The sequence below is a fragment of the Thermobia domestica genome, chromosome 1 (assembly GCF_964235325.1).
Source record: "Thermobia domestica chromosome 1, izTheDome1.hap1.1, whole genome shotgun sequence".
NCBI classification, from domain to species: domain Eukaryota; kingdom Metazoa; phylum Arthropoda; class Insecta; order Zygentoma; family Lepismatidae; genus Thermobia; species Thermobia domestica.
In genome coordinates, this window is record NC_137454.1 from 135746377 (window position 1) to 135760259 (window position 13883).

The 13883-nt window shown below is 32.3% G+C and overlaps 1 protein-coding gene across 2 annotated transcripts in view; it reads left to right on the forward strand.

The window, feature by feature from the left end:
- The window catches only part of HPS1 (Hermansky-Pudlak syndrome 1 protein), a 53823-nt gene that overhangs the window by 24291 nt on the left and 15649 nt on the right, over nucleotides 1-13883 (forward strand). The window contains exons 7-10 of one of the 2 annotated variants that reach the window (XM_081763551.1): nucleotides 1726-2189; nucleotides 3942-4062; nucleotides 6961-7074; nucleotides 13358-13443. In XM_081763551.1, coding sequence (XP_081619677.1) covers nucleotides 1726-2189; nucleotides 3942-4062; nucleotides 6961-7074; nucleotides 13358-13443 — 785 coding nt within the window. Of the gene's footprint in view, nucleotides 1-1725; nucleotides 2190-3916; nucleotides 4063-6960; nucleotides 7075-13357; nucleotides 13444-13883 lie in introns of both variants that reach the window. The other variant, XM_081763547.1, reaches the window with a different exon arrangement.

Genomic DNA, 13883 nt, shown 5'->3' on the forward strand with positions numbered 1-13883 from the left:
ACTTTAAACTGGAGATTCTTCATCCTTAACTAAAACCTAAGAGGCAGTCATATGAAAGAGAACGTCATACAGTTCGGCAGCTGGCACGAATTTCGCCGGATCTTCTAAACCTTAACTGCTTCAAACGCCAATTAAGAAACAAAAGCAGTTATTCAATATTATTTTAGGTACAATTATTTATATTGTATTATTTCGCAGAATACTTGCATATATCTACGGGAGGAAACTCTCAAGTTTTCTATGGAAATAAATAGTGATTTCCCACATTATATGATACAATTCGACTCATTTCATTAATTTTGTGTGGCTAAGATTTTCAAGTTAACGAAAACAAACAAATACATTCATATTCAGAAGGCAGTTAGTATCTCCATTTTATCTCAAAGATCAAAATGTACAGTCTTTCTCTCATTTTTAAGTGTTCATTCATAGCTCTTTGAAACTAGTATATTTTATCCATTAATTAATTAAATCAAACAAACATATAGCAATCTTTATTATGAACCAATTTTTAGAACATTCATTTTATTTTGTGTATTGAACTTAAAGAAGTGCATTCAGTTCCCATTTCTGCATTTTCTTTTGTTTTACGTTACAATGGACTCTTTGTTCACGTTTAAACATCATCCGTGGGAACCGGAGCGATAACATACTCTCGTAGACTTTGCTTATACGTCACAATAATGCTCCAGCCAATGAGAATGCATGTGCAGACGAAATGAATAAAAATTTGTATGAAATGAGGGTTTCGAGATTACTTTTTACGCCTGGGTTCTCGCGGGTGGGGTTTCATGAGATAAACGGGAAGAGCGACATGCCATAGCGGAAAGATGGACAGGTTGCAGTGAGACCTGCATCGCACTTGCTATTTAATTCTTCTGTTTTGTCCTGTTCAAAATTAAAGTATGTAGACGAAAATTGATAAGGCATTGAATACAAAAATTCGATCATATGTGTATTTTATTCAATATTTTCGTGTGTGCTCGCTATATGCATAATCCGCCTTTACTAGGTTTCATACTATGATACTTATAGTGAAATCAAATTGCTGAAGTTATTGCTTTTAATATACTGGTAACTCCTAGTATTGTGGTTTATTGCGGTTGTTTGAGGTGAAGTTGGAACAAAACTTCGTTTTGTTTGAATCACATCACAATTGACATTGTAACAGCGTTTGTATGCGGATGGTTTTGTATGCATTCAAGTTATTACTGGCGAAACTGACAATGCACAGGCGCTGGGCGGATTGCAAGTTAGATTTCCGATATTGGTTATTACATACGTTTCTTTTGCCATCCTCAATAATCATGATAAATGTGAGTCTTATTTTATTAATTGAAATGTTTCTTTCAAATCAAAGTATTAGAATTTTCTTCTTACGCTTGGCAAAATATGTCCTATGTCCTAAAACATTGATGCTAATTTTTTTTAAGAAAACTGTACATTGAAGTTTTGTATCTATACGTTAGAGGTCGTGACTATGCAGAGTGGATTGATAAAGATACAGAGAAAAACAAAACCTGACCAAATTTTAAATTTGCTCTACAATACTTGTTAGACACTACAAGTACATAACTATCTAAAACAGCTACAGATTTTGTATATGATTTATTTTATTTTATTTTATTTTATTTTGTAGAACGGATTTTCAATTCAGTTCAGGTTATTTGCCTGTCTTTCTGTCCTCTGTCTATGTATTAATAATATTGTAATTTCTCTTTGCAGGTAGGAATTCCGGCAGTGTCGTCGGGACTTTATGAAACGTTGTATTCTCTGAATGCTTTACAGTCAATTCAGCTTCAAAAGGATATGTTCAATGTTAGACAAGCTTTTGACTGCTTAGAAAGTGGAATGAAAAAGGTATTTGAAGGACTTAAGAAGAACAAAACAACGAAGCCGCAAATTGAAACAAGTCAGAAAAAACTACAGAACAAATGGGACTTCATTAGAAAAAAGTATATTGATTACATGAAGACACAAGAATTAGATTGTGTGTTAAGAATCGAGTCGAGTACTTCAAGTTTTAATGATAACTTGCGAGAATTATTTCATTTTGTGTGTATGGATACTTCCCACTTGGTTCAGAGCAGAGATGTGATTGTGCCAATCATGCAGATAGTGAAGCAAAGACTTTCGGATTTCAGTAACTTTCTTAAAGTGAAAGCTCTGCGAAATTTCACACTTGGATCATATCCTTTTTGACAGTTACTATTGTTACGCTTTGGTTTTAATGCTTGTTCTATTTAGATCACTTGTTTACATCTGTAACATGCTTTCCCTTAGCTCTAGTTCGTGTTCTGGTTTAGTAATGTATCTTATACAGGAATTTTCAAACATGTTCTCGATACGATCTTTCAAAAACTTTTTCCCCGGGTTCGATTCCCAGCAGAAACTCAGTGGTTCGGATTCCACGTAATCAGTAGATCCATGTCTCAAATAGCCTCGCTGCTGACAGGGACGCTAAACTCAAAATCAGCTCTACGTTTCCCTTTCTTAAAATACGAAGTAACCAAATAAAAGATACTGATAATGTAATACCTAACATTTTTTGTTTTTCTTTGATAAGAATACCTAAACTCTACTTTTACTTCCTTTATTTGAGACTGTTGTGTAATCGTGGCACTAGTGGAGATTTTCCTTGTTGACTAGTTAAGATCGAATGCAATCCTTAGCTGCAAAATGTTTGTGGTATAATTATCGTCTTTTGCTTTTTGGAAGGAATCACGAAATCATATGTAGAGCTGTGTGCACAACGTAAATTGATCACTCTCATACGCTTAAACATGGAAAGAAATTTATGAAGTTTTCATTTTACCGTCGATGTATGTGCTCAGTAATGTTAATATTTTTCTCTTTTATCGAAAGTTGATTACGCAATCAATGCCTTTTATCTTTAGTTTAATTTCCTTGATTTGTTTATTTGTTTGTTTGTTCTTGGTATGTGTGTATGTTGGTCTTATAGTATACATTACTGTTTCTAGTATCATATAATTGTGACACAATATATATAGGTAGAATATGGCTTCTTGGCACTGCAAGAAATCGGTTTCAGATACCGGAGAAATATTGTTAATGCGTGCAAATGAATATCTGTGTAATGATTTTTGTGTGTGTGTAGCATTGCTAATCTTAATTCTTAGTTTATTCTTTCATTCAAGCTTTCTAAATTGCAGTTTTCTGTGCATCCTCTTCAATCATAAGAGAAAAGATCTAGTCATCCTACTTCTAATATTTTACTGGCTTAGCATGTTCTCTTAGCTAGGCAATAGTTAAATAGGCTATCTTAAGAGAAACAAAGTAAAATACTTTTTTTTTTTTTTTTAAACTGTCATTGTAGGGAAAATAAACTTTTTTTTTTAAAAAATTATGCTTGTATAGGCGCAAAGTTTATAAATAAAAAAAAAAATAAAAGGAAAACAAAGATAAAGCAAAGTACATCATACTACACTTCAAAATATAATTTTACTTCTCACATATAATTAATGCGTTTAGATAGTTTATGCGAACACATTTCCGTGAAGTTTTCTTTAAATAAACATGCCACTAGAATAAGATATGTAGGCCTATATATGTGGTTTTTGTGTAGGCGCTTCAGATAGTGATTGTTTTAATTAGATTTCGTTAGTATATCTCTTCCTGTGCAATCGTAATTTTAAAAAATATATTTCTGATACGTGTTATAAATTTAGCTATTCTCATTAAATAGTATTTTTTAATGTAGCTTTTCCTTTTCTTTCTTTCTTATTTTATTTTATATCTTGACTTTTTTATTTTAAAGTATTTTGTCTGCGTTAAAGCTGGTTTAGATACGTGCATTTTAGCAGTAGAAATTGTAGCTGTTAATAACAGTATTAACTGTAGTGTTGTCATAGTATTCCAATGCTAACTAGTTGGTGCTTGTCCTTAATAAAGTGTACTAGAGCTTCCCTAACAATCAACAAGTATTTGGAAGAATTTCCAGGATTGGTCCACTTTATATACATTGATCGAATTAATCACCGAGTTACTACACCAAGTTTGGACTTCAGTTCAGAAGAAACAGTCACGTTAACAAAAAAGAAGGTAAATTCTCACTTGTTATAAACATTTGAAAATACTGCCTCACTTGTTTCTGTTTTTGTAGTATCCGTTAATAGTGATGTTTCTTCTTAGTTTTTTTATAAATGCATAAAGCATGTACATTTAATGCATATTCCTTTAATATATATTCCTTTCTTCTTTATTATTCCTACAGTAATTCTTTCCGAAGGCTTCAGAGATTCTATCGGGTACTTTTGTGCTATCATAATTGAAATTTCTTCTTTGTAATCAAATTTGTAGTATGAGTGGAAATATAAGCCGGCGAGATTACTGATGTTTCCAATGTTGATTGATCAATGTAAGTTAAGAAAGAATTTGAATTGATAAGCATTGAGCTTGTTTTGACAGCCAGATATTAACACGGTATTCTAAAAGATACCATGTATATTAAGGTCTCTGATGAATTGTGGCATCATGGAGCATTATTGTGATTAAAAAGAAACAATTTGTTAATTAAATTTAGCTTTTTTTTTTTTGGTCACTTTATTAAGATGGTGTAATAGTCTGTAAAATAGCATAGTTTCATCTATCAACCATTTTATTTTCTGAACTCCTGTTTAAAATTCTTGAGAAAATTTGTGCAAGATCAAATGAATCACAACTTCAAAAAAGGATCTAAACATGAATTATTGCGATGTTGAGATATAAGCAGACTTTAGGACATGAGAATAAATGTAATTTAACATTTTTCGTCACGCGATGGTTCTCTAATCTCGCGTGAAGTAGGTCTCTCTACAATTAGGAAGATAGAGATTTGTTTGCTTTCCATGAATTGCCTACATAAAGTCAAAATATGTTTAACCTTATCTTAGGTTATGATTAAAATATTGAAAACTTTGAGTAAGGAATGCATTTGGACAAATATGTAAGTGTAAAAAATTATACTGTTGCGTGAATTTCATTAACTTCGTTGCTAGCAGTATAGTGAATTTTACCCTTTTTTTCCCTCCGTCATAGTATAATCTAATGAAAAGTTTGACTCGGAAGAAAGGCAAGAAAGTGTGAGATTTTGCAGATATATGTAGAATTAGATGTACTAAGCCACGTGTCAAAACTGTCTGTTATTCCAAGGTGTTCTTATCTATATTATTGAGAAATGGCTTCTACGAGTAGTCCATTTTTTTTTACGCGAATTCATATTGATTACACTATGAAATCAACACTGTTTGTGACAGAGGCATGCATGAGGAGTCATTTATTTGCTTGTATTATGTTTGTGAAAAATGTCAAAGAAAATATTAAGTTATTGGAGAAGAGGAATCCCGAAGCGGAATTTAGTAAAATAGTTATTTTTCGGTTTTTTATGGAACTTTTTACGAACCTGAGATCAAATTGGAATCGAAGTTACGATCTTTAAAAAGCTTCAGAGCAAATTCGTTTCATTTTTTAATATGCTGGCGATCCAGTTGTATGAATATTGTGAATTGTTGAGTACATTTTTCCCCCTTAAAGATAGAAACTGGGATGATCTAGCTGTGTTGCTAATTTGCTATGAAATGATACCTGGTTATAAATTTTCTAAATTAAGATCTTTGCATCAATTAATATGTTAAAGTTAATGGCTTCCCTCCCCCCCCATTTGTGACAGACGGATGTGCTCTTTGGGCAGTGTAAAAGTAAGGCTTTACATTTTGTTGACTTTGACACGTACTGAAGATGAACTCAGCACCATGGTCGGCAACCTTTACTTCTCAGATTGGTGTTCTCGCGGTTTTCCCTTTCCTTCTACATTCTTAATCCCATTGATTCTTTTATAACTGTTCATTTTTATTAATCATCTGTTCCTTGAGCCTAAAGGTCATCGCCATGGGACGTTAAAAAATTCATTTCATTTGTTGCATTGTTATTGCATTTTTTTTTAAAAAATATATATATTGTTCTGAACGATAAGCTTTGTTGTTTCTTTGTTTATTTTGGTTTTGCTTTTTCATGTATATCAGTTTTATCAGTGATAATGCCGAAAGTTTAAGCAGATAGCAATAAAAGTTATAATTCTTATGATGAATACGGCAAATCAGTCTTTGATAAAGGCTACAATCCTGAAGCTTTATATAGTAAAGTTGTAAGATGTCAAGAATTTAAGGTTTTTATATATAAAAAAGTTATATTCCTGAGTATTTTCCTTAATACCTTCTATAATAATTCCTAAATATAAGCGTAGTATATCTAACTCGTATGAATTTTCAGTTCACCATAAAATGGCACTCATGTGTGTTCCTATAACATTGCAGATTTCATAGTGCACTAGAAGTTAATTGCCAGGAAAAGTGGACCGGCCGCCATTTGACAATATAGTGGCCATAACACATTTGTAATGATCGGAAGTTTTGACATGTTTCTTACAGCTAGTTCTAATTATGTTTTTGCCTCTGCATGCATCTGACCCTTTTAAACATGTTAACACTATAAAGAAGTCAGAGTACCTTATATTATTTGATGTGTGCAAGTGACATCCTGTATAATGAAGCTTAATTACTCAGTTCTTGTATACTTGGAATTCCTAAATATAATTGTCAGCTTATTCTTCCATTACAGTTCCTTAAATTTCTTTTTTCCATTTGGTTTTTTAAAGCTCAAAGAAAGCAACTGGTCGTCCTTCCTCTGTTCTATTTGCTTAGTGGCCTCACCTAACTACGTTAGAATAAATGAATATATATATATATATATATATATATATATATATATATATATATATATATATATATATATATCTTGTGTCTTATCATAAGAAACAAAATTTTATTTCTTACTGCCCGTTTCCAGTTATTTAACATTGATAGTGTTGTAGTCTTTACAGAATGAATTCAAAAAAATGGGGGGATGTAAGAGTACATTTACTACATGCTTAGTGATCGTTGATTTTCTTTTCTGTGCTTCTAGATTTGGTCAATGGTTGAATTCAGCAGACAGTACTTACAAGAGGGACAAGTAGCAATTATGTGGAAAGATACCACTTTTAATTATGTATATTTCCTCTGGTTTGAAGACTCAACAGTAAGTAGTTTTTGCCCAGACTTATATTTCTGCAGTACCTTTTTTTTTTTTTTTTAAGTTTAGTTTAGTTTAGTTTGTCTTCCTCTAATATGAACTAATAACCAATGTAAATGTATTTTCTTTTTAAAAGTTGCTTTATAATGATGATAGAATTATTTAAAGTCATATCAGCAGAACTTTTTTAAGACAAGCGAAGCTTTGGGGCAGGAATGGGGAAGAAGAACCATTGGAAGGCGATTAAAAATGAATGTATGAAATATGTATTATTATCATTATTATTATTATTATTATTATTATTATTATTATTATTAATAATAATAATAATAATAATAATAATGATAATGATAAAATAGTAATACAAAGCATAAATTGATCTAAAATTGATGATTTCTTGAAATGTGAAGCAGTATTTATGGCAGATTGTTTCTTCTCACCAAAAAACGGTATTTAAACCATCGGGAAATTTACTTGGGTTTTTAAACATATAGGGCCTTATGCAGAGTCGTTTTGACGTATGATTAGCGTCATACTAATGGCCTGACTACTGCAGGAAACATATGTTAGTCGAACTCTTTAGTATGGCACTAAAGCGTTTTTCACAGTCCTTTGCACCTCTCAAAAACAAACCGCGTAACTTGATGTTGTATCATTGCGCGCACGACTATTTGGTGATTGGTGAAGACGAAATTGTTTCCGCAATATTTCTGCTGCAGCACGTGCATGTATTTCTGCTACTGTGATGTGCATTACTCGTCTCACTCTCACACCATTGCCGTGATATAGGGCAAAATACCCAATACTATATAATCCCCCTCTAAGAGCAACTGAACATTGTTATTTTTCTCCAAACTGTAATTATAGATGAAATTACAATGAGTTATGTCAAATTATCAACTGAACGATAAAGAGATGGCGCTGGTATGTAACAGCAAGCATATTTATCATTATGGAAGATTATTTCTTTTTCATCTATTACCTAAATCATTATGCATATCCATGAAAAACAAATGGTACTTTTCCCCCTTAAGTTCAATTTATTGATGTGTTTTCTTACATTGTATAGCATGCGAATGTACAAATACTAACTTCAGTACTACAAAGTAAGTAAATAAATATCCTATGAGAACATGAAAATTAGCTATTATAGGTCTTAATTTTCTTCAAGTGAATTGAACAACGTTGATATCGTTTGATAACGTTAAAGTATTTGCTTTTCTTCTGCACTTACGGGTTTGCATTGTTTATGTTTAACAGAATAACTCGGAGCAGTAGGTAACCTGCTGGCTTCCTTAGGCGACATCTTTAAATTGTGGCGCGCACTTCGTGTGTTTTGTCATTTGTTGTATCAGTTTTCTCTTACAAATTCGATTTCGGTTCAAGATTTCGATCCCATATAGATACATACTTTGAGTCGAGCCCTAAATGTTCTTACTGTGCCTTAACAATACACTAATTACCATAATACATTGCATTTGTTGTGTACTATTTGCTCATGGAAGAATAAACTGTTATTCGTCTCATTTTCAATGTTGCTAACTCTTAATTATTTTTCAGTTTTTCACAAAGAATGGTTGTCAAACAGTTGTCATTTCATGAAAATGGGCGAAAAAAATGAAAAAGAGAAATCAAGTGAACTCGCTGTTCTTATTGAAGATAATAACTTCCTTATAGTATTTCAGATCTTTGTTTGACCTTTCAGTAGAGATAACGAAATAGTCAATTAAAAAAGAGAGAATGAGGGGGATAGAGAGAAGTTAAAGAGGATAAAACCTGTTTTAGTGATTCATTACGAAGTAATATGAGGCTATTTTTTTCAGTTATAATTTGTATATCGCCGTTTTAAAATGCGATCAGAATAAATTACCATTTAAAAGATGCAAAAACCGAATGTTCGGTGCCAAAATTGAAATAATGTACAAAGGAATCTTAAACATTTAAGAATTTTTAGAATATTGGATAGGAATGTTCATAACTTTTGAGTCTTATTTTTTTCTGGTTGCAGTGAAATTAAGAGGAGGTACTATGTGCATGTTAAATAATGTGTCTTTATTCCTATATAGAATCTAAAAAGTTCCTTGAAATTTATTGAATAAGATGTCGATAGAGTCTTCATACTCTCATGACTGATATTAGTTTTTTATGGCGTAACTTTTCTGTTAGATATCAAATGAAAGGATAAGTTACGAGGATTAAAAATATATTTTATAGATATTTTATTACATATAACAAAGGAAATAAAATAATAAATTCTTTATTCAATAAATAAGTAAACTCAGTAGTTTTCAAGTTCTTGCAGAATGAACAATTGCTTGTTCCAAACACTCGCTCGCCTATAATGAAAACGTACAAGGAGCTCAATTTTGAAATGAAATGAAATTTTTCGAGTTTTACGTCCCACGATTATGCAGGCTAGGCTAAAGGAGACGGTGATGATGAAAACATGAATGAAATGTTGGAATGAAGAAAGTGGGAGGAAACTGAAGTACCCAGAGAAAACCCACGCACATGGTGTTTGTCTACCACAAGGTTCACTTGGCGCGAACTGGGATCGAACCTGGAACCCCATGTGCAAGAGGTGAACGCTCTACCACTGAGCCACCGCGGCCCCCCAAGAGCTCAATTTTGAATAGAAGTCGTGAGTGCAACTGCACATGTTTCTAGATCTGATAATTAACTCCTTTGTGGCTATATGATCCACGTACTCGTCGTCAGGCGGTAGACCCGCGTTCGATTTCCGGAGGAAATTCATGTAGTTCGGATCACTCGTTCGGCTGTAGGTCCAAATATTATAGAACCTTGTTGTTGAAGGGGACAATAAACTTTAATCCACCCATCCAACCATAGATCTGCTAGTAGGAACACTAAGTCACCATGTAATAGTGGCTCTGAATACTAACATTTTAGGTAGATTTTCAGCTAGAGGAAACGTTAGGAATGGGGATAGTAAGTTTTAATTGTAATTAACACTGGTAGAAGAAATTCAACATTCTGCCCTTCTTTCTCCTGGTGCGTGTCTACGTTTACATAGTAGTTCAAAGATTCAGGAGAGCAGTGCGTACGTCACTGCAAACGAGAGAAAATGGTTCGTGATTCTCCTATCACAAGCCCATGCCATTTTATTTTTAATCTCATTGTTTTCCCCATTCAGTTTGTTTATTCATTTCTTAGCACAAAATTGCATATAACATTTTTTGTTTAATTAGTTGGCAACATTTCTGCACTGCAATCTGCATTGTTTACAAGAGGTGCAAAGCTTCGTGAAAATCAGATTAATAACGCGTCAAAACGACTCTGCATAAGGCCCATTGTGTCATAATCACAATAATAATTCTTATTATTGTTACAACTATAATAAAATTACATGTTCGAAAACCGGTAATTTGCCATAAATGTTGATTCATATTTCAAAAACCATCAATTTCGATATTATGTTTCTAAAAATACACCAAATCAAAGCAATGCGAAAGTTTTAATCAAATGAAAGAGAATATTTAGTTTTCCCATCGTTACTGAAACAGCTATTACATAGAAGATCGTTAAGCAATAATGAGTATATCTCCTTCTTTTTTAGTCTTGGATGAAGAAAAGTCATTACGGCAACCAAATTAGGATTGTTCAATGACGTGCTTTATAATGAATGTTTGGTTGGAGTTTGTGTTAAGCTGGAAATTACACGAAGAAACCTTCTTCACTCTTTAATAGTTTCAGATTCTAAGAAAACTGTGGTTTTCCTTGTTTGTGAATCTCTTCCTCGTAGAGAAATGAATTCTCTTTTGCCCACGTCGGGATTCTTTCTTTCCCAAAAAGCAAGAACAAAGAACACCCAGGATCATACATTCAGTCATACTGACATCCATTTGTATAGTCAGTCAACCATTGGATTCTATTCGAGTCTCTCGACAGCTAGTTTTCATCTTGACAGAGCCCAATATGGTAGTCATTACTATAACGGTCTGTTCCTAAATCTCTACAGTATCACTCATAAAATATCTTACAAATTGAAAGTACATGAATAAATCCCACGTTCCTTTGGTAATTCTATTAACTTCATTCTTTTTAATTAACAATTTTAATTCTAATTGCTAACAAGTTCTGCGCTGAGTCTGCTGGGTGTGGTCTTGTAATCCAGTTATTTTGGAAGCAAAATAGTGTGATGTGGAATGGTCTATATTGTGAGCATTGATCTTGCATGATGGTCTGTACACTCGCCAACTGCATTGAATTCATGTTTCGCTCGTGGTTCGAACCTACGTAATACTGAGTCCTGTCCGTCATAACCTTGGTGTTATATAAGGATGTAAACCACAAAAAGTCAACTTGATACGTTCTGCCAATTAATATAAGTCTCTTCCACTATTAATTATGAACTACGCACCATCTTTATATGTATACATATATAATATTATTAGAGCAACCCACATTATGCTTTATTTTCTGTGTAATTATGTTTTTTTTTCAAAATTATGCTTTATTATGCTTTATTGTTAATTTCAGCCATTGTTTTATATTAATCGTGTATAATGTAAAATATTTACTATACATTAAATATTCTAAATATCTTGATCTATTTATTAATATTTTATGCAACCAGATTCTTTCATATTTAATGAAATTTCTACTTAATGCATTGTAAAGAGATATGCTTTACTCGAGTCAGTTTTTGTTTCACTTGTGTGCACCTTAGAGGTGCATATATACAGAAAGGGAAAGTAAAAGATATCACCAAAAAAATACAGAAAGTGCTAAAGTTCAAGCGATACACATAACAATATTGTGTGAAGTTCTTGTGTACTATTCGTTATTGGCGGAAAGTTTTCTTCATTTCCTTCTTTTTCTCCACATCAAAGAATTACACCGAAAAGTTTACAGAAATAAAAATTAGCTTTTCATTGTTGCATTGTTATGTTCTCAATGATTTTGCCTCATAAATATTGGTTTTAAAAATTTTAATATAGTATGTTAAACTTGCAGTTAAACAGAATTTTCCAAGAATTGTGCTATATATTTTAAATTATGCTTTTAAAATTAGTTTCTTCTGGACGCTTAAATAACCACAACCATGTTCAAGGTACCAACCATATGTCTAAATTGCTATTATGCTTTTGGGTTGCTCTAAATATTATGTATGGTGTGAGGACGTACGGGTTTCGATTTTATCGGACGCCTGCTGTATGTCCACTTTACAGTGTTACGTTAAGCGTCCCATTTTATCCAACGTGACAGTGCTCCTGAAGGTTTTTACCCTTTAGTATCTATTGCTAATATTAGAATTTTAGGTTAGTGGAACTATGGATATGCTAATGATTGTAAATCTTGGCCAAACCAAGAAGAGAAAGGAAACTGGGTGTATACTTTCAGTTCAAAACTTACTAATTTTTGCAAGAACTATGCTTTCTTCGTAATTTTAAATTGTATGCATCTCTTAAAGCACTTACATGAACAATACACCGTACTTCTTCTTTTGGTTCAATATTATATCGTTACACAATAGATATTTAGAGTGGATACTGGTGAGAATTCTTGATTATATCTCAACTTGTAACATAACTTTTGTATTGCATTAAGCAGGCAGTGATGGCTTTCTGCCATACGCCTGGAAAATAATAACTATTCACTACAGCGCATCACATAAGATCACATAGTTGAGATCACATAAGGGCGCAGTATTTCCAATTATGCTATAATGAAAAGTTGTGTAGCACAATTATTCGCTTATTTAAAATAAATTGTCTGGTGAGAAAATTCACAAAATTAGAATGCATTTGCCTCCATAAATGTATAATCAGTAAAGATAAGTGCATTTGATACGATGAAGCATATATAACCGAAAATTGCTTCACAAATGTAATAAAAAAGTAACCATTCAGTTGTTAATTTCTCCAAGGATACTACGTGCCTTAGGACATGTTTCTGTATCACTCCCGTCGTCAGCATGGTTCCTTTATATCAGTATTGTTTCCTCGTAAGTTCCTATTCTCCTGTATTTTATTATCGATATATTTTTTTTCTGTAATGCATAGGTAGGATTTCCTTAGTTGGCTTTCCTTTTGTCTTCTAACTTGAAACAAGAAAACACTCAACACTATTTAGGAAAATAATATTTAATTGTTCCTATCAATGAAACAGGACTTGGTATGTCATTCTTGCATGACAAAGATACTTACACACGCTATCGTTGAATATGTTCAGTTTTTGTTTAACAGTTACCTTTCAGCAGTTGTAATGGTAAATATATAAGAGTGAGAAAAGAACGTCTGCGAACTAAATTTATTTTTCATTTTAGGGAACGCCTTTGAAAGCTAAAATATTCCCAACTTCATCAATAAGGAATTTCCCTATGCCAGGAATTCTTAGTGGAGATTTTTACAAGTAAGTAAAATGATCGCAGTGTTATTGTAATCATTCTCAAGCAGACAGGATTTTTTAAAAATATAATATGCGCACATGACATAATGGCAAAGAAGTAAATACATTTTCTAACTTTTACATTAAACCACAATGATTATTCCATTTTGTGTGTAGTCACATGTTGGAAATATCTCTTTGCACGCGAAATAGTAAATTTTGTGTTCAGTGTATTTAACTTCCTTATCCTAAATGTCATATTTGCGTCAATAGTTTCATCATCAGTTCATTTATATTTATTATGTATCTCTTTTGGCCCAAAGCATAATAGTAATGATAAAAGTTTATTTCCTCTTGTATTTTTATTCATTACCAGTTTTTTAACTGTATGTGTAAAATTCATGCTTAGACTTCTGTGATGTCTTTGTTGATATTTATATTGAAAAGTTAATGTAAAAGTCAAG